Source organism: Somniosus microcephalus, chromosome 26 (genome assembly GCF_052327205.1).
Source record: "Somniosus microcephalus isolate GS21.2 chromosome 26, FLI_Smic_1.0, whole genome shotgun sequence".
Lineage (NCBI taxonomy): Eukaryota > Metazoa > Chordata > Chondrichthyes > Squaliformes > Somniosidae > Somniosus > Somniosus microcephalus.
The window spans coordinates 44,534,211-44,558,924 of record NC_141012.1 but is presented as its reverse complement, the minus strand read 5'-3'; the positions used below and the strand labels follow the sequence as shown (position 1 = coordinate 44,558,924).

Below are 24,714 nucleotides of genomic sequence, written 5' to 3'. Positions count from 1 at the left end.
CACCCTGTTCCCAGATCACTTCAACCCTTTTTCCTTCATCCACGAAACATAGAAGATAGGAGCAGGAGTAGGCCATTCGGCCCCTCGAGCCTGCTCCGCCATTCAATGAGATCATGGCTGATCATCCAAACTCAGTACCCTGTCCCTGCCTTCTCCCCATATCCCTTGATCCCTTTAGCCTTAAGAAATATATCTAACTCCTTCTTGAATATATTTAATGAATTGGCCTCTACTGCCTTCTGTGGCAGAGAATTCCACAGGTTCACCACTCTCTGGGTGAAGAAATTCCTCCTCAGCTCTGTCCTAAATGGCTTACCCCTTATCCTTAGACTGTGACCCCTGGTTCTGGACTCCCCCGCCATCGTGAACATCCTTCCTGCATCTAGTCTGTCTAGTCCTGTTAGAATTTTATAAGTTTCAATGAGATCCCCTCTCATTCTTCTAAACTCCAGCAAGTATAAGCCCAATCGACCCAATCTCTCCTCATACGTCATTCCTGCCATCCCAGGTATCAGCCTGGTGAATCTTCGCTGCACTCCTTCCATGGCAAGAACATCCTTCCTCAGATAAGGATCCAATCTAATTCTGAACGCTGTAAGTTTCTGCCTCAACCGCTAACCCTGGAAGTCAATTCCACAGCCTCACAACTCTCTGTGAAGAAGTTTCTCCTGCCCCCTGTTCTAAACCTCTTACATCTTGTACCTGTGGCCCTTTGTTCTTGATGTCTCAACTACTGGAAACAGTCTGCTTCTACCCACCCTTTCATAATGTTAAACACTTCAATCGCATCGCCCCGTAATCTGCATTGTCCGAACAAAAAAACACTCAATTTATCCAAGTCTTTCTTCGTATTTATATTTCCTCATACCGGGCACCAACCTCATGTAAAACTTTCAATATCCTTCCTATAGTGTGGAGCCCAATACTGCACACAGTATTCTAACAGATTTTATTATGGTTTTATATCGGCTCATCATTACCTCTTGGCTTTTATATTCTATATAATTCATGTCAAACCTTAGAATTCCATTAGCTCTTTAATAGCCTTGTCAACCTGAGACACTGCCTTTAATGCTTTCAATCTGTACCCCAAATCTCTCAGCATCGAGCCTACTTCCATTATTGATTTTTAACAGTCCCTTTGTGCCAGTACATTCGCACCCTGCCTGTTCAGATGTAGCCTATCCTTGCAGAATAGTTCCAATATGTACCAATGCCCAAAGTGGAATGCCTCTTCCCGACAACACCTTTTGCTTTGCAAATATTTCCCTAATCTTCCTGCCCTTCCCTATTCTAGCGCCTGATTGGGGAAGTAATCCTGAGATTACCACCCTTTACGTCAGCCGTGGCTCAGTGGGCAGCACTCTCGCCTCGGAGTCAGAAGGTTGTGGGTTCAAGTCCTACTCCAGAGATAACAACAGAAAATGCTGGAAAAACTCAGCAGGTCAGGCAACATCCGCGGAGAGAAATTTAAGTTGACGTTTAGGGCCGAACCCTTCTTCAAAACTGGAAAGAAAAGAAAATAGATCGAAGGCAGGGCTGCGATCGGACAAAAGAAGTGAAAGAGACAAAAGAAGTAGAAGAGACAATAAAAGGTATTCGAAGCCAGACGAGATGGTAATAGGCTGAGATTAGGTGTGAAGTGTACTGGCAGGGCAAGAGATAGCTGCCAGGTGGGAGAGAGAAACAAAAGGAAGGGGGGGGGGGGGAAGGAGTGGAAAAATTACAGGTAAAAAATTAATGGGGGCCGAGGTTATGATCTGAAATTGTTGAATTCGATATTGAGTCCGGAAGGCTGCAAAGTGCCTAATCGGAAGATGAGGTGCTGTTCCTCGAGTTTACGTTGAGCTTCCGTGGAACAATACAAGAGGCCAAGGACGGTGAGGTCCGAGTGGGAATGGAGCGGTGAATTAAAATGACAGGCGACCGGAAGCTCGGGGTCACCCTTACGGACTGAACGGAGGTGTTCCGCAAAGCGGTCACCCAGTCTGCGTTTGGTCTTCCCAATGTAGAGGAGACCGCATCGTGAGCAGCGAATACAGACTTGAGCACAAAAATCTAGGCTGAAACTCCCGTGTAGTACTGAGGGAGTGCTGCACTGTCAGAGGTGCCGCCTTTTGGATGAGGCGTTAAACCGAGGCCCCGTCTGCTCTCTCAAGTGGATGTTAAAGATCCCACAGCACTATTTTGAAGAGAAGTGGAGTTATCTAGTGTCCTGGCCAATATTTATCCCTCAGACAACCTCACTAAGACAGATTATCTGGTCAATGTCACATTTGTGTTTCTGGGGACTTGCTGTAGGCAAACTGACCGCCATGTTTCCTACATTACAACAGTGACTACACTTCAAAATACTCAATTGGCTGTAAAGCGCTTTGAAGCGTCCCGAGGTCGTGAAAGGCGCGATATAAACAAGTTTTTTTTCCCCAGCTTTCCTCCTCCAGCAACTGCTCCCCATCTCTCACCAGTGTGACTATCCCCTCACTCAAAAATCTGCCCTCCCTCCCTGATATGTTGGATTTTCTCCACCTTCTTCTCAACTCTGAGATTCGGAGCTCGAGCACGGTGAGTTGGCGTCACTTCCCACGGATATGTTTGCTTGGTTCAACTCAACCGGGTGCTCGAAACTCCCACATCTTGCAGGAATGACACATCCCTTGCTGCACTCGTATTTGTGGGTTAGTTTGTTGCATTCGTGCATATAGTATCAATTAGTCTACTTAGCACCTCATTCCCATTTTAGAAAATCTTACTAACTCTGCTCCTAGTTCGCTCCGTGATGTGCTCTCAGCTCAAGATTTCCCTTCCAATCCTGTGGAGAAGCACCCGATTCCCCACATCCGAGTTTGGCAACATACAGGGAAAACCGTGGGAACAAAGACACGTTTCAGCCTCTGCAGTGCAGAGAATTGGCACTCTTAACATCCTCTAGACAGCCTGTTGGTAAAAGCAGAAACAAATTCTAACCGAGAGGTAACTTCCCACCACCTGGATGTTTGCAACATATTTTGGGATAGTTTTAAGATTCTCAAACATACAACATGTTGTTTGGAGGTGAGAGTTCCAGTTCCTTTTCATTTTTAGTTTAATATCTGAATTTATGGGGGTGGGGAGGAGCACCAATGCCTGGAAGATACAGGCGCAAATCAGTTCCGATGGATTACATGTAACAAGCGTGGGAATGAGCAAAGCCAGAGTACCAAGCCTGTTCCCTCTATAGATCGTGCACAATTGTCACTACCGTAGACTCTACTCAACCCATTCATTTTCCTGAGGGAGGCAACAAACCTCCAAGATGATTAAAAGCACAATAAAATTAATCCTTGTCTCTAAGATAACCATGCAAAGTTCTAGAATACGGCCAACTTTACCATCCATGTTATTTAATTCTAACCAGTTAGATTCTACTTCTTGGAATCAACTGCAGCAGATTTGTGGGGGACGGGGGGGGATACTTAATGGCGCTCATGAAGATAAAATAAAGACTGGAATTACACTGTCATGTGCTCCTTTCCTGCAGATCCATTGGAGGAGGCCGATTTAGATCATTCTTCTGTGCATGGCCCTGCACAGAAGTGGAAGCACAGATCAATAGAAACACAGGAGAGCAATGCACAGAAGTCAGTTTGAAATTGCTCTCCCAAAACCCATGATTTAATGTAAAAATGGCTCGTGATCGATTTGTTTTACCCAAAATGTTAACCTTTCAAAGGGGTAAAAAACGCTCTGTTGGAGGCTTACACCCTATATTTACGTGTGGCGTACCGATCACAGAAAGGACACAATCCGCTTTTCTGTCCATAGACTATAAATCAGGCGTCATGCCTTTAAGAAGGATCACACCTTTAAGAAACTCGATCTGCAACATAGTTAAGCCCAGAGCGGGGGAGGGGCAGTCTAAGCTGTGGACTGCTAAAAGACAGTTGGACTTGGTGTAGTCTCCGACGCCATTTTTGTGTTCAACATGTGGTCTCAACAATTAAACCTTTTCTGTTGAACCTCTCCGAGTTCAGTATATTTTGTTAGGAGTACGTAGACTCCTACAAACGCATCTTTTGTTTTTAGATGGTGATTCACTCACTGTACAATTCCTGTTTATATTTTGGATAACCAAGATTCACCATTAGTTTCTTACCTCTAATATTACATTTTTTTTAAAACCTCGAAACAGATAGTGTTTGTAGAGATCATCACTGTGTACAGAAAAGCGCTAGTGTAAAACTCAGACAATAACTGCATCAGTCGGCCAGGCATTATTACAAAGTGAATACTCTACCTGGTTTTTTTGGCTGATGGTGCTTCATCCCTTCCACTCGAATCTTGCCTCGGTATAGATGCCATCCAGCTTCTGAGACATAGAGAAACTCTAAAGTTAGGGAGTTAGATAATGTTTCAAAATAAGGAATGGTGCTGAAACTTCTCTGAAAAACACATTTAAATTGTAGCAATAAATAATATTTCCTTCTGAAAGCTCGTAGGCTGAATTTTAGAACCATCACCTCTCCAACTACCTACTTGCTGACCCACTGCAAATTTTTAGCTAAAAGCATACCCATATTTAACTGAACAATACTTGCCACAAGGAAGTGGCACCCTGGCTATTTGGTAAAGATGATGGAGCAAACTGTTTTTATGATTTCAAAATATCGTAAATCATTGACTAAAATGTTTGTAAATAAAACTGTGCAATACCTTCAGAGCAAAGGGGTTTAAAAATATATCCAAAACTTTACAGGCAGTTGGAGGCTTTCTGACAGAACATTTCTTAAAACAGAAAAGCAACAATTTTTTATTCACTGTGCCAGGAAGATATAGAAGGTGACCTTCTGGCAGTGATTTCCTCAACACGTTGAGGGGAGGCACGAGAGTGCAGATCAGGCAGTTCCCCATTGAGGGGCGGAAAGAAGGGGCAGTCATCAGCAGACTACTCTTGTGTACCTCAGGTTTCAGGTAAGCAATAGCGGAGACCTGGAACAGCCACCTAGTCTCTCAGCCAAAGATGCTGTGTGGTACAGGGAGGGAAACATGAACAAGAGGAAGCAACCTCCATAAAGAATGAATAACCGTGTCAGTCGTGGCTCAGCTGATAGTATTGAGTCATAAAGTTGTGTGTTTAAGTTCCACTCCAGACACCTGAGCACATAATCTAGGCTGACACTTCCGTGTAGTACGGAGGGAGTGCTGCATTGTCAGAGGTGCCGTTTTTCGGATGAAACGTTAAACCGAGGCCCGTCTGCCCTCTCAGGTGGACATAAAAGATCCCAATGGCACTATCTGAAGAGGAGCAGAGGATTTCTCCCCGGTGTCCTGGCCAATATTTATCCCTCAATCAACATCACTAAAACAGATTATCTGGTCATTTATCACATTGCTGATTGTGGAAGCTTGCTGTGGGCAAATTGGCTGCTACGTTTCCTAAGTTACAACAGTGACTACACTTCAAAAAGTACTTCATTTGTGGTAAAGCGCTTTGGGACGTCCCGAGTTCGTAAAAGTTGCTGTATAAATGGAAGTTCTTTCTTTAACCAGGAGAGAGTTGGAGTTGCACGGTAGATTTTAGCAAGGGGTTTAGGTGGCACCATAAAACACGAGTGAAGCCTCAGCAGGTTTATCTTTCAGTCGTGGGCAAGTACATTCTCTTGTTTAAGACCATTAGGGTTTTAAAAGAAAACTTTAGGTCAAGGGTGATAATACGGAGTCAGAACGTTGTGGGTTTAAGTCACTCTCCAGAGACTTGAGCACAAAAATATAGGCTGACACTCCAGTGCAGTGGGAGAGCAGTCTTTCGGATGAGACGTTAAACCGAGGCACCGTCTGCCCTCTCAGGTGGATGTAAAAGATCCCACGGCACTATATCAAGCAGGTGAGTTCTCCCCGGTGTCCTGGCCAATATTTATTCCTCAATCAACATCACTAAAACAAATTATCTGGTCATTATCACATTAATGTTTGTGGGAGCTTGCTGTGCACAAATTGGCTGCTGCGTTTCCTACATTACAACAGTGACCAAAAAGCACATCATTGGCTGTAAAGTGCTTTGGGATGTCCGGTGGTTGTGAAAGGCGCTATATAAATAAAGTCTTTCTTTTTTCTTTTCTTTCAAGGCAAAACAGCTTTATACTGGTTACATTCCCTTAATTGGGTGCACAATGCGAGTGTTCGAGCACGTTGTGCTCGGCAGTAACCCTGTTTTGTGTGCAGAACTTGCTCGCAGGGCAGTTTTCCAATTTCAATATGTGGTAATCAAGAAGAAAATGGAGAAGACAACTCCCACCAGGCTGCTGTTGCCTGCCTCTGACTGATGAGCTCAGGGCCACACTGGCAGTAACTTTGGCGCAGGACACCTACCCACTCTCTTGGCTGAAATTAGCCCACGGAGACAAGGGGAAAAGGGAGAAAATAACGTGAGGGTGGGACGGGTAGGAGAGAGATGACCAACACACAAAAAGTATCAAAACTAAAGGACTTTTCTTACAGTGCAGGAGCAAACCAAGAAACTTCAGTATTTTCCCCAAGTCAATATTTAGGGAGACGGTGGTTATGTCACGTATTAATCAAATTACACTTAGTTTAGGATGAATAAACAAACATTTTGTTTGCTTTTGATGCAGGAAAAAATTATACATATCCAAATAAAACAGCAGCTGGAAAATTCCATTCACCAATATTAGCCACGGGCTAAGGCACCTTCCAGCTTTAACAGGGCTGGAAAACAAGACACACTCGCCAACTTGCAAGTAACATCTGTGTTTATCCCTTCCTAACCATGTTTAGTAGTTCAAGTTAACCATCTAGGACAATGGAAAGTTTTACTCATACAACGATGAGTACTTATGGCGGCATTTTTCACAACTTATGCTGCTTATATGACTGGCAATTTTTAAAGGGTAAAAGTTAGAGGGGCACGGTCTTAATTACAACATTTTGCACAGCTTTTGTTTTTCACTTGGGAACAAGATGAGGAACCATAACATAGAAACATAGGAGCAGGAGTAGGCCATTCGGCCCCTCGAGCCTGCTCCGCCATTCAATGAGATCATGGCTGATCATCCAAATTCAGTACCCTGTCCCTGCCTTCTCCCCATATCCCTTGATCCCTTTAGCCTCAAGAAATATATCCAACTCCTTCTTGAATATAGTTAATGAACTAGCCTCCACCGCCCTCTGTGGTAGAGAATTCCACAGGTTCACCACTCTCTGGGTGAAGAAATTCCTCCTCATCTCAGTCCTAAATGGCTTACCCCTTATCCTTAGACTATGACCCCTGGTTCTGGACTCCCCCGCCATCGGGAACATCCTTCCTACATCTAGTCTGTCCAGATCTGACAGAATTTTATAGGTTTCGATGAGATCCCCTCTCAATCTTCTAAACTCCAGTGAGTATAAGCCCAATCGACACAATCTCTCCTCATACGTCATTCCTGCCATCCCAGGTATCAGCCTGGTGAATCTTCACTGCACTCCCTCCATGGCAAGAACGTCTTTCCTCAGGTAAGGTGACTAAAAACAAATAAAGACTTGCATTTATATAGCACCTTTCACAACCGCAAGACTTCCTAAAGCACTTTGCAGCCAATGGAGTCTTTTCTGAAGAGTGCATGCAGCAGTCACAGGTTCAATAGATGGTTACCATTCATACTGGCGGAGCAGGATGTTCTTTTCTGAAAGCAGTCGGGACACAACAGAGGGATCTTTACCTGCCATTTAACCCATGCCGTACTCGAGATGGAGTGTTTGATGGGGCAGTGTAGAGAGAGCTTTACTCTTGTGTTTCCCTCACAGGGCCTGGGAGTGCTTAATGCTGTTACTGGGTTACAAACATGTTCCATTTCCCAGCAAAGACACCCCTTGCCATATATAGTTTGCTATGGAAGAAATGCTAAAAACAGTGCCTCCATTTGAGCCCATCCTTATCACTGTGAAACTTTGAAGTTTTATATTTTCGTAGCAAGACAGCATTTGACTTGGCAGCATATTAGACCAGAGTTGAACACACCTTTAGCGATTACACGTCTCTGCATACACAGAATTCTGGAGTGGTGCCAAATGCAGATATACTTGCAGGAGCGCAAAAGACCATTTAGAACAGGTTACAGGCAGTACTCCACGTCATTCTATAGGAGGAAAAGGAGAAGCCTTTGAAGTTGAGTCTGAAACCTGCAATATGCATTGTACAGAATAGACCCTAAATAAAACGTTTAGGCTCGATTCAAATGTGGAAACCATCAATTTCTAGAGCGAGAAAAGCAGTTCTGGTCTGGAGTAAGACAAAGACCAAAGTAATACATTGGAAATAAGCTGATTTTATGGGGATGAGAATGGAACCAAGGAAAATAAACTGGAAAAATTTACTGACAAACAAAGAAATAGAACAGCAGTGGGAAACATTTAAAACGGTGATCAACAGAGTCCAGGAGAAATATATTCCACTAAAAAGCAAGAACAAACTAGCCAGTAATGGGACCTCATGGATGAATTAAAAAAATGGGCAAAATTAAAACTAAAGAACAGAAAAAGACATACACTGAGTACATAGACCACAAAGGAGAGGATGACAAAAGGGAATATGAATAGGTTAGGAAAGAATTCAAAAAAAAATTAGGAAGGCAAAGAGAAACTATGAAATTAAATTGTCATGGAATACAAAAAGAAATGTAAAGAATTCTACAGACACATAAATAACAAGAAAAATCATGACAGGGATAGGGCCACTAAGAGATACACACGATAAACTCACAGGTAATGACAGCAAAATGGCAGAAATATTAAATAAATTACTTTGCCTCGGTGTTTACCAGAGAAACTAACACGACATTAGAAGCAGTGATCAAAAAGGATATAAAGGCATTTAAGATAGAATGGGGGCGATAATTGATAAACTAATCAAACTAGAGAGGCTAAAACCCCTGGATGGATTGCATCCATACATATTAAAAGTTAGGAGAGAGATTGCAGAGGCATTATTACTTATATATAACTAGCTGAAGTGCCCGGCGGTGCCGAGGCTTTTTCGAGGGCATGTTGTTGTTGGAAGGGAGGGCGGGGGGGGGGGAAGGGAGGGCGGGGAGGGGGGAAGGGAAGGGGGGAGAGGGGGTGGGGAAGGGGGGAGAGGGGGTGGGGAAGGGGGGGGAGAGGGGGTGGGGAAGGGGGGGGAGAGGGGTGGGGAAGGGGGGGAGAGGGGGTGGGGAAGGGAAGGGGGGAAGGGAAGGGAAGGGGGGGAGAGGGGGTGGGGAAGGGGGGAGGGAGGGCGGGCCCCCCCCCCGAGGGTCGCGCCCCCCCCCCCCCACCCCCCGAGGTGAAGACCGCCGATTGCGGCTGTGCGAGACGGCCGGGGGGCCGGTTGCCAGGGTGACGCTTGACGCTCAGCAAGCCCCGCCCCCCCGGCCGAGCCAGAGAGAGAGACGCCGCGTCTCAGTTCCTGCTACGCGCGCACCCTAGCGGCACTGGGCTGAGGCTCGGCCCTCCAGCCTTCGAGTGGGGCCAGGAGGTGCCTAGCTCGGGCGTGGGTGCGAAGGAGAAGCCGAGGCTTCGAGGCCTACCTGGAAAAACGGGGGAAGGTAGGAAAATTAATGAGATTAGATAAGTTAATTCGTTTTTAAATCATTTTTTTTTAAAACAATGTGTGTTTTAAAAGCAACGTTTTTTTTTAAAGACGCAGAAAGCGGGAAAAAGAAAGAAAAAGTTTGGAATCAAGATGGCGGCAACTCACCTCGGTTCAGAACGATAAGGCCCGGCCACACACGCACCCATTGGCCCGGCGGCACACGCCAGCAACCTGGCGTACGATTGGTCGAGCTCGAGGTCACTCTGTCGCTAATGAGCGGATAATGAGATGCTAATGAGCGGAACGTTGAAGGTTTTTGGGATACCGCGGGCGCGATTTTAGCCCAGCCGAAACGTAAATACGCTTAAAACCGTCTCGGAAGCGTAAGCTTTCTTTGGAGGTAACGCGCGCGTAGGTACGCCCTGTAACTTTCGAGCGCATACCCCCCAGACGCACACGCGATGACAGACAGACAGACAGACAGAAGGACAGAAGTACCGATTTATATATATAGATAGATATATAAAAATATATATTTTTTAAAAACATTAGAAAAGGGAATAGTGCCAGAGGACTGGCAGACAGCTAATCTGATTCCTATATATTAAAAAGGGAGATAGAACAAGTCCAGGGAACTATAGACCTATTAGCTTGTCGGTGGTAGGAAATTAATGGAATCCTTAATCAAAGATGTAATAGGAAAACATCTAGAAACTGAAAATATAAATGAAGAGTCGTCAGCGTGGATTCCAAGGGGAAGGTCATGCCTGACCAACCTTATTGGATTCTATGAAGTAACAGAAAGGGTAGATGAGGGTAATGCAGCAGGTGGAATATATTTGGATTTCCAAAAAGCCTTCAATAAGGTACCACATCGTGGACTCATGATGACTAAGGTCAGAGCGTGTGGAGTCAGGGGACAAGTAGCAGAATGGATAGCAAGCTGGCTACACAACAGAAAACAGAGAGTGCGGGTTAAAGATAGTTACAGGAAACTTTGGTTTATCCGGAGGTTGTATGTCCGGAAACCGCGATCTAACAGCAGAAATCAGCAGCCGTTTTGTTAGGTTTTTTCTTTCTCTTCTCCTAGCATTTTTTTAAACAGTCAGTCTCTGGAAAGTCTCTCTGAAGCTGCTGCTAAGCTACAGAGACGCTTCCAAGGTACGGGCCAACTGTTTACAAGCTGTTGCTAAGCAACAGTGTTTGTTGTCAGATACGGAGATGAAAACCTCCGTATCCTTCAACATTAGCGCTGGTCTGTCCGGAAGTTTTCATAGATCGGCATCACGCCGGTCCCGTCGGTGCCGGATATCGCGAAGTTTCCTGTACTCAGATTGGCAACAGGTGGGAAGTGGTGTTCCACAGGGATCGGTGCTGGGACCGCTGTTGTTCACCATTCACATAAACGATTTGAACTTGGGAATCACAAGTACAATTTCAACATTTGCCGACGACACTAAATTGGAGGGCTAAGAGAGGAGGATTGCAACAAAATACAGGGAGACATGAATAAACTTGCAGACTGGGTGTGTAATTGGCAAATTAACTTAAATCTGATAAAGGGAATACATTTTGGTAGGAAGAATAAGGAGGGCACATACATCTTGGAAAATCAGTGTCCAAATGGGATAGAGGAACAGAGGGGTCTGGGGGTACAGGTATACAGGTCACTAAAAGTAGCAATACAGGTTAATAAGGCCATTACAAAGCAAACAAAGCACTGGGGTTAATTTCTAAAGGGATAGTATTGAAAAGCAGAGAAGTTATGTTAAACTTGTATAGAACCTTAGTTAGACCACACTTGGAATACTGTGAACAGTTCTGGTCTCCATGTTATAAAAAGGATATAGAGGCGCTGGAGAAGGTACAAAAATATTTACTAGAATGATACTAGAACTGAGAGGTTATACCTATCAGGAAAGATTGAACAGGCTGGGGCTTTTTTCTCTCGAAAAAAGACTGAGGGGCAAAAACCAAAACCTGCTGAGTGTTTCCAAAATGTTCTGTTTTAAGACTGAGGGGCAACCTCAGATAGAGGTCTTCAAGATTAGGAAAGGGTTTGATAGGGTAGATGTAGAGAAGGTGTTTCCACTTGCGGGCAAGACCAGAACGAGGGGCCATAAATATAAGACAGTCACTAACAAATCCAATAGAGAATTCAGGAGATACTTCTTTACCCAGAGAGTGGTGAGAATGTGGAACTCGCTACCACAGGAAGTGGTTGAGGCAAATAGCACAGATGCACCCAAGGGGAAGCTAGATAAGCACATGATGGAGAAAGTTATAGAAGGGTATGTTGCTGGGGTGAGAGGAAGCTCGTGTGGAGCATAAACACTGACATGGACATGTTGGGCCAAATGGCCCGTTTCTGTGCTGTAAATACGACGTAGCTAAAAAAAGGGAAGAGGTCCTACAAGTAGAATTTAGGGAGTTAGGAGCCAAGCTAAAAAGTAGGACCTCGAAGGTAGTAATCTCTGGATTACTACCAGTGCCACGTGCTAGTAAGAGTACAGAGAACAGGATAGTTAGGCTAAATACGTGGCTTGAGCAGTGGTGTAAGAGGGAGGGTTTTAAATTTTTGAGGCATTGGAACCAGTTTTGTGGTAGGTGTGACCTATACAAAAGGGACGGTCTACACCTGTGCAGAGATGGAACTGATGTTCTCGGGGTAATTTTTGATAAAGCAGTTCGGGAGCATTTAAACTAGTATGGCAGGGGGCTAGAAACCTATGTAGTGAAATAGAGGAAAGTGAAAGGCAGACAGAAATAAATGGTAAAAGGGTGAGGAACAAAAAACAAAGGGCCAAACTAATTCATAAAAAATGTGAGCATAAAAAAAGCCTGAGGGTTTTATACCTTAATGCGAGAAGCATCAGGAACAAGGTAGATGAATTAGCTGTGGAAATAGAGGTTAATAATTATGATCTAATTGGGATTACGGAAACATGGTTGCAGGGTGAGCAGGGCTGGGAGCTTAACATACAGGGGTATTCAGTATTTAGGAAGGATCGACAAAAAAGAAAGGGAGGAGGGGTAGCATTGCTAGTAAAAAAGGGGATAAATGCAATTGAAAGGAAGGATATTAACTCAGTTAATACAGAATCTATATGGGTGGAGCTAAGAAATAGCGAGGGGCGAAAAACATTAATAGGAGTGGTATATAGGCCTCCAAATAGTAAAATAGAGGTTAGGGAGGGCATCACGAGGGAAATTAGAGAAGCGTGCAATAAGAGCACAGCTGTCATCATAGGTGACTTTAACTTACATATAGATTGGACTAGCCTAATCAGTAAAAATAATGAGGAGGAGGAATTCCTTGAGTGTTTAAGGGATGGTTATCTGGATCAATATGTCGAGGAACCAACTCGGGAACAGGCTATATTGGACTGGGTACTGTGCAATGAGAAGGGACTAATCAGTAATCTTGTTGTACGGGGACCCTTGGGTCAGAGCGATCATAACATGATCGATTTCTCACTCGAAATGGAGAGCGAAGAAATTGACTCAGAGACTAAGGTCCTGAATTTAAACAAGGGGAATTATGATGCCATCAGACGGGAACTGAGTAGGTCTGATTGGACAACGTTCCTGGGAGGACTGGAGGTAGATAAACAATGGCAAACATTTAAAGATAGAATGACAAAATTGCAAAAATTGTTTATACCAATCTGGCATAAAAGGAAATCTAAAAAGGTGACTCAACCGTGGATAACAGGGGAAATTAGAGACAGCATAAAATCCAAAGATAGGGCGTATAAAATAGCCAAAAAAAGCGCCAGAGCGGAAGATTGGGAACAGTTTAAGATAGAGCAAAGGAGGGCAAAGGGCATAATCAAGAGGGGCAAAATAGCTTACGAAAACAAGCTGGCGGAAAATATAAAAACTAACTCCAAAAGCTTTTATAAGTATATCAAAAGGAAAAGACTGGTGAAAACCAAAGTTGGTCCATTGCAGTCAGATACGGGGGAATATATAATGGGAAATAAGGAAATGGCAGATCAACTAAATGCATACTTTGGGTCAGTCTTTACGAAGGAAGACACAAAAAACCTCCCTGGGATATCGGGAAAAATAGGGACATTGGCAAAGGAGGAACTGACGCAAATCAATATCTCTAAGGATATGGTGTTAAGGAAGCTAAAGGGATTGAAGGTGGACAAATCCCCAGGGCCTGATAACATGCATCCTAGGGTACTGAAGGAGGTGGCCCTAGAGATAGCGGATGCACTAAGGATGATTTTTCAGAATTCATTAGACTCGGGAACAGTGCCCATGGATTGGAGGGTAGCTAACGTTACCCCACTATTCAAAAAGGGGGGTAGGGAAAAAGCAGGTAATTACAGACCTGTAAGCCTTACATCAGTTGTGGGCAAAATGCTGGAGTCCATCATTAAGGATGAAATAGCGGAGCACTTAGCAAATGGGGACAGGATAGGACAGAGTCAACATGGATTTACAAAGGGTAAATCGTGCTTGACTAATCTATTGGAATTTTTTGAGGGAGTAACTGGTAGAATAGATGGGGGAGAGCCAGTAGATGTGGTGTACCTGGACTTCCAAAAGGCCTTCGATAAGGTCCCACATAAAAGATTAGCATGGAAAATTGAGGCTCATGGGATAAAGGGGAAAGTATTGGCGTGGATAGGGAACTGGCTGTCAGATAGAAAACAGAGAGCTGGAATAAACGGCTCATTTTCTGAATGGCAGGCAGTAACAAGTGGGGTACCACAGGGATCTGTCCTGGGCCCCCAGCTGTTCACAATTTACATTAATGACCTGGATCAGGGAGTCGGATGCAGCATTTCCAAATTTGCAGACGACACTAAACTAGGAGGGGGGGTGGGCTCAGAGGAAGAGACCAGGAAGCTCCAGAGCGATTTGGACAGACTGGGCGATTGGGCGGATAAATGGCAGATGCACTATAATGTGGACAAGTGCGAAGTTATCCACCTTGGGTGCAGGAACGGGAGGGCAAATTATTATTTAAATGGCAATAGATTGGGAGAGGGGGAAGTACAGAGAGACCTGGGTGTTCTTGTACACCAGTCACTGAAGGCGAGCATGCAGGTGCAACAGGCGGTCAAGAAGGCAAACGGTATGCTGGCCTTCATAGCAAAAGGGTTAGAATACAGGAACAGGGATACCTTGCTGCAGCTGTACAGGGCACTGGTGAGACCACACCTCGAGTACTGTGTACAGTTTTGGTCGCCTCATCTGAGGAAGGATGTTCTTGCCATGGAGGGGGTTGCAGCGGCGATTCACCAGGCTGATACCAGGAATGGCGGGAATGACCTATGAGGAGAGACTATGTAGTTTAGGGATGTACACACTGGAGTTTAGAAGATTGAGAGGGGACCTCATAGAAGTGTATAAAATTCTGACAGGTCTAGACAGACTGGATGCAGAAGGAATGTTTCCCTTGGCGGGTGAGAACAGAACTAGAGGACATAATTTAAGGATAAGGGCTAAACCATTTAGGACAGAGATGAGGGGGAATTTCTTCACTCAGAGAGTGGTGAACCTGTGGAACTCATTGCCACAGAGGGCAGTGTACGCCAGCTCATTAAATATATTTAAGAGGGAATTAGATATATTTCTACGGGCAAAAGGGGTTAAGGGTTACGGAGAGAAGGCGGGGACGGGATACTGAATTAAAGGATCAGCCATGATCTCATTGAATGGCGGAGCAGGCACGAAGGGCCGAATGGCCTACTCCTGCTCCTATCTTCTATGTATCTATGTATAACTATTTCAGATAGAAGATGCATTGGAGTAGCACCAGATTGGGGAGGGAGAAACCAATTTCAGTGTCTTCGCTCCAAAGGACACCAGTTTTTTTCCTAGTCTAGGACAGCAGCCAAGTATTAGTAGAAGAGCCTCCCTTTGTCTAAAGTTGTCCAAATATAATTAAATTATAGGCCAGAGTATTCTCTCTCCCCCACACCCCCCACCAAACTCACCAGAATTTGGTAAACTAGCCTCTCTAGAGCACTTGACCAGACCAAGGAGGACAGTGTAAATCACAGTCATGAGGTGGACTGACATAATTCACTCGCAATGATGTCAACTTCCCATGCTGTGATAAACACTGTCGTACCGTATCCAACAATGTGTAATAAAATGTATGTGGTCAGGCAAACAGCAACATTACTTTGCATAAGCAATCAGACTCTGCAATCTTAATCTCTTGAAAATCAACTGAGGCCATTGTTCTACAGTTAACCAGGAAATGCAATGAACAAACAGGTAGCTTCCGGCTATTCTATCTGCCTGCAGTCTGAGCACATCAACATAATATAGAAAAAATTAAATTGACAGTAAAAAGTACGGAAACAAAATCAATATGAGCCAACTGCTGATTTCCAGTTATGGCTGCACTTTCCAATAAAGTACCATTTTGAGTGCGTATAAATAATTCTACAATTCTTTAGAAAGTCCTTCTGGTTCTTATCAATTTTTCTTTAGCTAACAAATGTAATCACATTAAATGGGCATAACAATACAAAGTTAACAGCCAGCAAGATTAAGCAGATAAACACCACATGTAAAAATACTACACAGGTTACCAGCTGGAACTAAAAGCACTCGTCAGCTGTGGCTCAGTCTAAACTGACACTCCAGTGCAGTACTGAGGGAGTGCTGCACTGTCGGAGGTGCCATCTTTTGGATGAAACTTTAAACCAAGGCTCTGTCTGCCCTCTCAGGTGAGCGTAAACAATCCCATGGCGCTATTTTGAAGACGAGCAGGGGAGTTCTCCCCGGTGTCCTGGCCCGATATTTATCCCCAGCCAGCATCACTAAAAAGGTTATCTGGTCATTATCACATTGCTGTTTGTGGGAGCTTGCTGTGCGCACATTGGCTGCAGCATTTCCTACATTACAACAGAGACTACACTTCAAAAGTACTTCATTTGCTGTAAAGTGTTTTGGAACGTTCCAAAGGGAATGTCTATGGATGTTATTTATATGGACTTCCAGAAGGCATTCGATAAGGTTCCACACGAGACAACAAAAATGACAGCGCATAGAATTGGAAGTAACCTGCTGTAATGAAATCTGTTTGTCTTGATCCTGTATTCGTTTTGCACTCATGTATATTACCCTCCCCCACTGTGTATAGTTTCACTTCCTCTTTCCGACTAACCTGGGAGGTTCCAGGTCTTGGCTCTTGGCACCGCCCCTGACCTCTTACATAAAGATCCCAGGATCTGTATGACTCATTCCTGTGAACCAGTCGGCGTGTTGAGATGTTAGCTCTGATCTTAGTGATTAAAAGCCAACTTGTTTAAGTCTGTAACTTCTAGTTTTGTGGTTATTGAAGGCCCATCACCTGCTAACATGGATAGGGAACTGGTTAAGAGGTAGGAGGCATGTACTCCAATTGGCAGGATGTGACCAATGGTGTCCCCCCCCAAGGATCTGTACTGAGGCCTCAGCTATTCATTATAATTTATACATGATAGACTAAGGAATAAAGAACCATATATCCAAGTTTGCTGGTGACACTAAGTTAGGTGGCTAAGTAAATAGTGTAGATGGGAGCTGAAAGTTGCAATGGGAAAAATGATAGATTAAGTGAGTGGGCAAAAGGGTGGGAGATGGCATTTACCGAGGGGAAGTGCAAGGTCATCTACTTTGGACCCAAGAAAGATAGATCCGAGTATTTTCTAAATGGTGAGAAGTTAGGAACTGTGGAGGAGCAGTGAGATTTAGGGGTCCATGTACAGAAATCACTAAAAGCTAGTGGACAGATACAAAAAATCATTTATCTCCAGAGGGTTGGAATACAAAGGGGTAGAAGTTCTGTTAGTTATATAAAGCTCTGGTTAGACTCCATCTGGACACTGTGTCCAGTTCTGGGCCCCGCACCTCAGGAGCGATATACTGGCCCTGGAGGGGGGGCAGTGCCGATTCACCAGAACTGTACAGTGCTAAAAGGGTTAAATTATGAGGACAGGTCGCACAGACTAGGCTTGTACTCCCTTGAGTATAGAAAATGAAGGGGTGATCTAAGTTTGGTAATTAAGATGATTAAAAGGATTTGATAGGGTAGATAAACTATTTCCCCGGGGTGGGGGGAGGTGGTGGAAGTCCGTAACAAGGTGGCACAACCTTAAAATTAGAGCAAGGCAGTTCAGGGGTGATGTCAGGAATCAATTCTTCACTGAGAGTAGTGGAAATCTGGAAAACTCTTCCTTCCCCAAGAAGCTACTGAGGCTGGGGCAATTGAAAATGTCAAGAAACGGAGTTTTGTTATGCAAGTGTATTACAGAACCAGGGCAGGTAGATGGAGCCAAGATACAGATTAGCCACAATCTAAGTAAATGGCGGAACAGGCTCAAGGGGCTGAATGGCCTACTCCCGAGGTAGTGAATGGCGCTATATAAATGCAAGAAATCCAGGTGGTCCCATTACCCAGCTCTTTCACCATAGCCTTGCAATTTTTCTCCTGTAAGTATTTATCCTATTCCCTTTTGAAGGCTACTATTGAATCTGTATCCACCGCCCTATCAGGCAGCGCATTCCAAATCATAACCACTCATTGCGTTAAAAAGTTTTTCCTCAGGTCACCTCTGGTTCTTTTGCCAATCAATTTAAATCTGTGCCCTCGCGTTATCAACCCTACAGCCATTGCAAACAGTTTTTCTTTATTTACTCTATCTAAACCCTTCCTGATTTTAAACATCTATCAAATCTCCTCTCGGCCTTCTCTGCTCCAAGGAGCACAACCCCAGCTTCTCTAGTCTATCCACGTAAGCATATTCCCTCATCCCTGGAACCACTCTCTTCTGCACCCTCTCCAAAGCCGTCACGTCCTTCCTAAAGTGTGGTGCCCAGAATTGGACCCAATACTCCAGCTGAGGCCGAACTAGTGTTTTATATAGGCCTCACTTCCTGGCTTTTGTACTCCAAGTTCCAAATTCCTAAATTGCTAATAATGAAGTACTTTTTCTGTCCAGGCTATGAGCAACATTGGCTCAGTGGTAGCGCTCTTGCCCGAATCAGAAAGTCGTGGGTTCAAGCTCCACTCCAAAGACTTGGAACACATAATCTAAGTGGATGCTTCAGTGCAGCAGCTGGAATGTTGCACTTATGAAGGTGCCATTAAACCAAGGTCCCGTCAGCCTGCGGTGATGAAAGTGATAGATCCCGTGGCACTATGCAACAAGTGAATTCTCCAGTTGTTCCTCAAACAGACCTAGTCATCTGTCTCACTTCTGTTTGTCAGGCCTAGCTGTGGGCAAATTGGCTGCCACGTTTGCCTATATTACACTTTGATTACATTTCAAAAGTAATACAATGGCTGTAAAGCACTTTGGGATGTCCTGAGAACATGAATGGCACAAGTTCCTTAACATTAGAAAAACCCAGAAAATGCTGGAGCTACATAGGTCAGTCAGCACTTCTAAAGAACTAAAACGACACCGTTTCCGTGCATACCCTTCATCAGACTGAACGCTTAGTGACCAACATTTAATGTCTATATGTGAAGCGGAGTTATAGGATGGTACTAAAAAGGGCACGAGTAATCAGTTGAAAGCATTGTTTAAAAAAAATTAAAATATAAGAGCCAAACCCACGCTCAATCTCAATTAGAGAAGCACCATAACATTATTAAACTAAAACTCTAGCAACGTCATATCTAGAACTCACTGAGATAATGAGAGAATGCCCATGATAGTCAGAATGAGGGAGTTACCATCGTTACAACTCGTACTCACTAAGCAAACAGTCGCTCTTTAGGTGCTTTTGCTCTAGACATCCAGCTGGCGATCGATGGGCAATTTCTCCTCTACTGAATGCACTCCATAGCGTAAATGATCCGATATTCTGTGACAAACGACCTCGTGGATCCCGACCTGTTCATCTGCACTCTGGGTCGCTCTATCACGCAGAGGAACCCAGCTCCCATTGCTGCATTTTGCCAGAACATCCAAGTCTTTTATATTACGGAGTGCAACCGGCAGAAAGAGAGAATCATGGTCCGCTATCAGCTGGACACCTGTAGTGGAAAAGATTTCCTGGACAAGGTTAAAAAAAATTCTAAGTGCTACAGGGCCTTATATTTGCTGTTCCAAAGAAGAAATTAGTTCTTAGGCTTTTCCCACGGAAGCAGATCACATTTACATCTGTGATAGGACAAGCAGTTATGGAACAGCTGTGACCTCTGGTGCATTGTGATAACAATTTTCTTGGGTCTATTTTTGCACTGTAGACACAACAGATGAGGACCTGATTTCCCACACACCAGACAGTAACAGACACTGAGAGCACCAAGCACCAACTCCACAATGTAACTACTACCGGGCAGGCAGGGAAACTAGGAAAGAGCCTGTGAATTTATTTATTATTTTAAAATCTGTTTACGCTTGCACTCTCCCTGCCTCCAAGCCCATTTATCCTTCTCTAGGCTTGTATATTACTCGCTTCACTTCCTACATTTCCTCTTATTTACTCCACACCTGGTTAGCCACATAATTTGCTTTGTGTCTTGTTGCCATCCTGCCAAAGCCAGGATAGTGGACCCAAAGCAAATGCCCCCTCCCAATTGCCACCCTGGCTGAAATCCGCTGACCCAGCACAGATCAGGAATCGAATCTGGGACCTTGTATTTTTTTTAAAATGAAGAATGAATTAACACAACCAATTTCAAATGGAATAATGGAAATCCTTTGTCATTTTATTATGGCTTAATATTTTAACTTTGTACTGCACTACAGTTGTCAACTATACAAACTGCATAGAAACTAAATGGCTGGTACTGCATCTTCACAGAACAAAGTACACAATTCATTAATTTTAGCATTGCAAGAGGACCAAGAGAATTCACTATACTGATTTTCAGGCCACGTAAATGCAATTCACAAGACAATATGCAACAATTCAACAGTTCAAGCAATTAATTCATTTTGCAGTTAACAAAACTGCCATGATGTTTTAACATATAACAAAGCTCAAGGCTTTTGTTCCCCTCATGACAGTACAATTCCCTCTCTTTCCAAGTACATTATCTCCCATTTGGCCAACATTTCACCGTATGTGTCAGCATTCTTGCCTCTGAGCCAGGGGACTGTGGCTTCAAATCCCACTCAAAATAATCCAGGCCGACACTTTATTGAACTTTTACAACACAGAAACAGGCCATTTGGACCAATAGGTCTAGGCCAGTGTCCGCGCTCCACATGAGCGTCCTCACCCCATCAAGATATCCTATTTCTTTCTCCTGCATGTACTGCCCTCCTAAATGCATCCACACTATTCACCTCAAAATACTCCCTGTGGCAGCAAGTTCCACATTCTCACCACTCTATGTAAAGATTTTCTCCTGAATTCCTTATTGGATTTATTAATGACTATCTTATATTGATCGCCCCTAGTTTTGGACTGCCCACAAGTGGAAACATCTCCTCTAAGTCTAGCAAAGGGACCACCCCAACTCTCCCCACGCCCACTCCACTCTCCTGACACCCCCATGTCAGCCGTGACTCAGAGGGTAACACCCTCGCCTTGGAGTCAGAGGGTTGTGGGTTTAAGTCCAACGCCATGCACTTGAACACAAAAATCTAGGCTGACACTCCTGGTGCAGTGCTGAGGGAGTGCTGCACTGTCGGAGGTGCCGTCTTTCGGATGAGATGTTAAACCGAGGCCCCGTCTGCCCCCTCAGGTGGACGTAAAAGGTCCCATGGCACTAGTTCAAAGAAGAGCGGGGGAGTTCACCCCAGTGTCGTGACCAATATTTATCCCCTTAAACAACTTAATTAAAAACAGATTATCACATTGCTGTTTGTGGGAGCTTGCTGTGGGCAAATTGGCTGCTGCATTTCCTACATTACAACAGTGATTACACTTCAAAAAAAGTACTACGCTGGCTGTAAAGCGCTGTTGGACATCCTAAGATGAAAGGCGCTACAGGAATGTAAGTCTTTCTTATGTGCTGACACTCCCACTTTACTCTCCTGAACCCACCTCCCCTTCCCTCCAATGTCCCCATAGCCCTTCTCCCCACACACTCTTCCCCCGGGCCGTCCCGTCACTCCCTGGGCCGGGCCCTCCCCTCACACACTCCCCCCCCCCCAGGGCCGGGACCTCCCCTCCCCCCCAGTACCTCTCTCTCTCTCCCCCGGTTATCTATCTATCTGTCTATATCTATATCTCTCTCTCTCTCTCTCTCTCCCCCCCCCCCCCCCCGGTTACCTCTCTCTCTCTCTCCCGGTTACCTCTCTCTCTCCCCCCCCGGTTACCTCTCTCTCTCTCTCTCCCCCCCCGGTTACCTCTCTCTCTCTCCCCCGGTTACCTCTCTCTCTCTCCCCCGGTTACCTCTCTCTCTCTCCCCCGGTTACCTCTCTCTCTCTCCCTCCCTCTCCCCCCGGTTACACTCTCTCTCTCTCTCTCTCTCTCCCCCTCCCTCCCTCTCCCCCCCCTCCCTCCCTCTCTCCCTCCCTCTCTCTCTCCCCCTCCCTCTCTCTCCCCCTCCCCCTCCTCCCTCCCTCTCTCTCTCTCTCCCTCCCCCTCCCTCTCTCTCTCTCCCCCTCTCTCTCCCCCCCCGGTTACCTTTCTCTCTCTCTCTCTCCCCCGGTTACCTTTCTCTCTCTCTCTCTCTCTCCCCCGGTTACCTTTTCTCTCTCTCTCCCCGGTTACCTTTCTCTCTCTCCCCCGGTTACCTTTCTCTCTCTCCCCCGGTTACCTTTCTCTCTCTCCCCCGGTTACCTTTCTCTCTCTCCCCCGGTTACCTTTCTCTCTCTCCCCCGGTTACCTTTCTCTCTCTCCTCCCCGGTTACCTTTCTCTCTCTCCTCCCCGGTTACCTTTCTCTCTCTCCCCCGGTTACCTTTCTCTCTCTCCCCCGGTTACCTTTCCCTCTCTCCCCCGGTTACCTTTCCCTTTCTCTCTCTCCCCCGGTTACCTTTCCCTTTCTCTCTCTCCCCCGGTTACCTTTCCCTTTCTCTCTCTCCCCCGGTTACCTTTCCCTTTCTCTCTCTCCCCCGGTTACCTTTCCCTTTCTCTCTCTCCCCCGGTTACCTTTCCCTTTCTCTCTCTCCCCCGGTTACCTTTCCCTTTCTCTCTCTCCCCCGGTTACCTTTCCCTTTCTCTCTCTCCCCCGGTTACCTTTCCCTTTCTCTCTCTCCCCCGGTTACCTTTCCCTTTCTCTCTCTCCCCCGGTTACCTTTCCCTTTCTCTCTCTCCCCCGGTTACCTTTCCCTTTCTCTCTCTCCCCCGGTTACCTTTCCCTTTCTCTCTCTCCCCCGGTTACCTTTCCCTTTCTCTCTCTCCCCCGGTTACCTTTCCCTTTCTCTCTCTCCCCCGGTTACCTTTCCCTTTCTCTCTCTCCCCCGGTTACCTTTCCCTTTCTCTCTCTCCCCCGGTTACCTTTCCCTTTCTCTCTCTCCCCCGGTTACCTTTCCCTTTCTCTCTCTCCCCCGGTTACCTTTCCCTTTCTCTCTCTCCCCCGGTTACCTTTCCCTTTCTCTCTCTCCCCCGGTTACCTTTCCCTTTCTCTCTCTCCCCCGGTTACCTTTCCCTTTCTCTCTCTCCCCCGGTTACCTTTCCCTTTCTCTCTCTCCCCCGGTTACCTTTCCCTTTCTCTCTCTCCCCCGGTTACCTTTCCCTTTCTCTCTCTCCCCCGGTTACCTTTCCCTTTCTCTCTCTCCCCCGGTTACCTTTCCCTTTCTCTCTCTCCCCCGGTTACCTTTCCCTTTCTCTCTCTCCCCCGGTTACCTTTCCCTTTCTCTCTCTCCCCCGGTTACCTTTCCCTTTCTCTCTCTCCCCCGGTTACCTTTCCCTTTCTCTCTCTCCCCCGGTTACCTTTCCCTTTCTCTCTCTCCCCCGGTTACCTTTCCCTTTCTCTCTCTCCCCCGGTTACCTTTCTCTTTCTCTCTCTCCCCCGGTTACCTTTCTCTTTCTCCCCCGGTTACCTTTCTCTTTCTCCCCCGGTTACCTTTCTCTTTCTCTCTCTCCCCCGGTTAACTTTCTCTTTCTCTCTCTCCCCCGGTTACCTTTCTCTTTCTCTCTCTCCCCCGGTTACCTTTCTCTTTCTCTCTCTCTCCCCCCCGGTTACCTTCCCCCCCCCCCTCTCTCCCTCCCCCCCGGTTACCTTCCCCCCCCCCTCTCTCCCTCCCCCTCTCTTTCTCTCTCTCCCCCGGTTACCTTTCTCTCTCTCTCTCTCCCCCCCGTTACCTTTCCCCCTCTCTCTCTCTCCCCCGGTTACCTTTCCCTCTCTCTCTCTCCCCCGGTTACCCCTCGCTCTCGCTCTCTCCCCCGGTTACCTTTCTCTTTCTCTCTCTCCGCCTCCTCTGGTTTTGCTCCTCCGGCACCAACAGCTCCGCACGGGGGCCGGGCCGGAAAGGACGGAGCGCCGCAAACGCACAACTCAAAATCTAAGCCAGCCACAAGCTCTCAGCTCACAATACTTTGAACAACAAAAAACCTTCAGAGGTGTTTTGTTTTGCCTGCGTTGCTTTATTTTTCTTCTACTGGAAATTAGCAAAAACAGAAAAGATGCTGAAAATACTCAGCAGCATCAGAGGAGAAAGAAAGAGTTGCATTTATATAGCGTCTTTCACGACCACTGGATGTCCCCAAAGCGCTTTACAGCCAATGAAGTGTTATTTTTGAATAGTCACTGTTGCAATCGAGGGAAACATATGCGCACAGCAAGCTCCCACAAACAGCAATGTGACAATGACCAGATAATCTGTTTTTGTGATGTTGATTGAGGGATAAATATTGGCCAGGACACCGGGGAGAACTCCCCCTGCTCTGCTTCGAAATAGTGCCATTGGATCTTTTACATCCACCTGAGGGGACAGACAGGTTTAACGTCCCATCCAAAAGACAGCACTTCCAACAGTGCGGTGCTCCCTCAGTATGGCACTGAAGTGTCAGCTTAGATTTTTATGCTTAAATCCCTGGCATGGGACTTGAACCCACAACCTTCTGATTCTGGAGGCAAGAGTGCCGCCAACTGAGCCACGTTAACCTGAAATGTTAACTCTCTTTCTTTCTCCACAGATGCTGCCTGACCTGCTGACTATTTCTAGCATTTTCTGTTTATCTTTCAGATTTCCAGCATCCGCAGTATTTTGTTTTTGCATTAGCTATTCAACTGTCACTTAGGTACAGGGAGGCATCTCAATCTCAGCTGCCTAAACTGGAAATGTTCTCTGCATCTATA

General features: G+C 45.6%; 1 protein-coding gene across 9 annotated transcripts in view; it reads right to left on the bottom strand.

Moving 5' to 3' along the window:
* siral1 (SIR2 antiphage like 1) overlaps positions 1-23,915 on the bottom strand; it is a 42,763-nt gene extending 18,848 nt beyond the window's left edge. Inside the window, exons 1-4 of one of the 9 annotated variants that reach the window (XM_085968152.1) lie at positions 23,807-23,900; positions 19,267-19,547; positions 7,997-8,114; positions 4,277-4,366 (exon numbers count right to left, since the gene is read on the bottom strand). In XM_085968152.1, coding sequence (XP_085824278.1) covers positions 4,277-4,341 — 65 coding nt within the window. In that variant the 5' untranslated portion in view covers positions 4,342-4,366; positions 7,997-8,114; positions 19,267-19,547; positions 23,807-23,900. Of the gene's footprint in view, positions 1-4,276; positions 4,367-7,996; positions 8,115-9,709; positions 9,810-14,688; positions 14,837-19,266; positions 19,548-23,403; positions 23,422-23,806 lie in introns of those variants that run through there. The other 8 variants (XM_085968150.1, XM_085968157.1, XM_085968155.1 and 5 more) reach the window with 8 other exon arrangements.
* Positions 23,916-24,714: the final 799 nt, after the last annotated feature.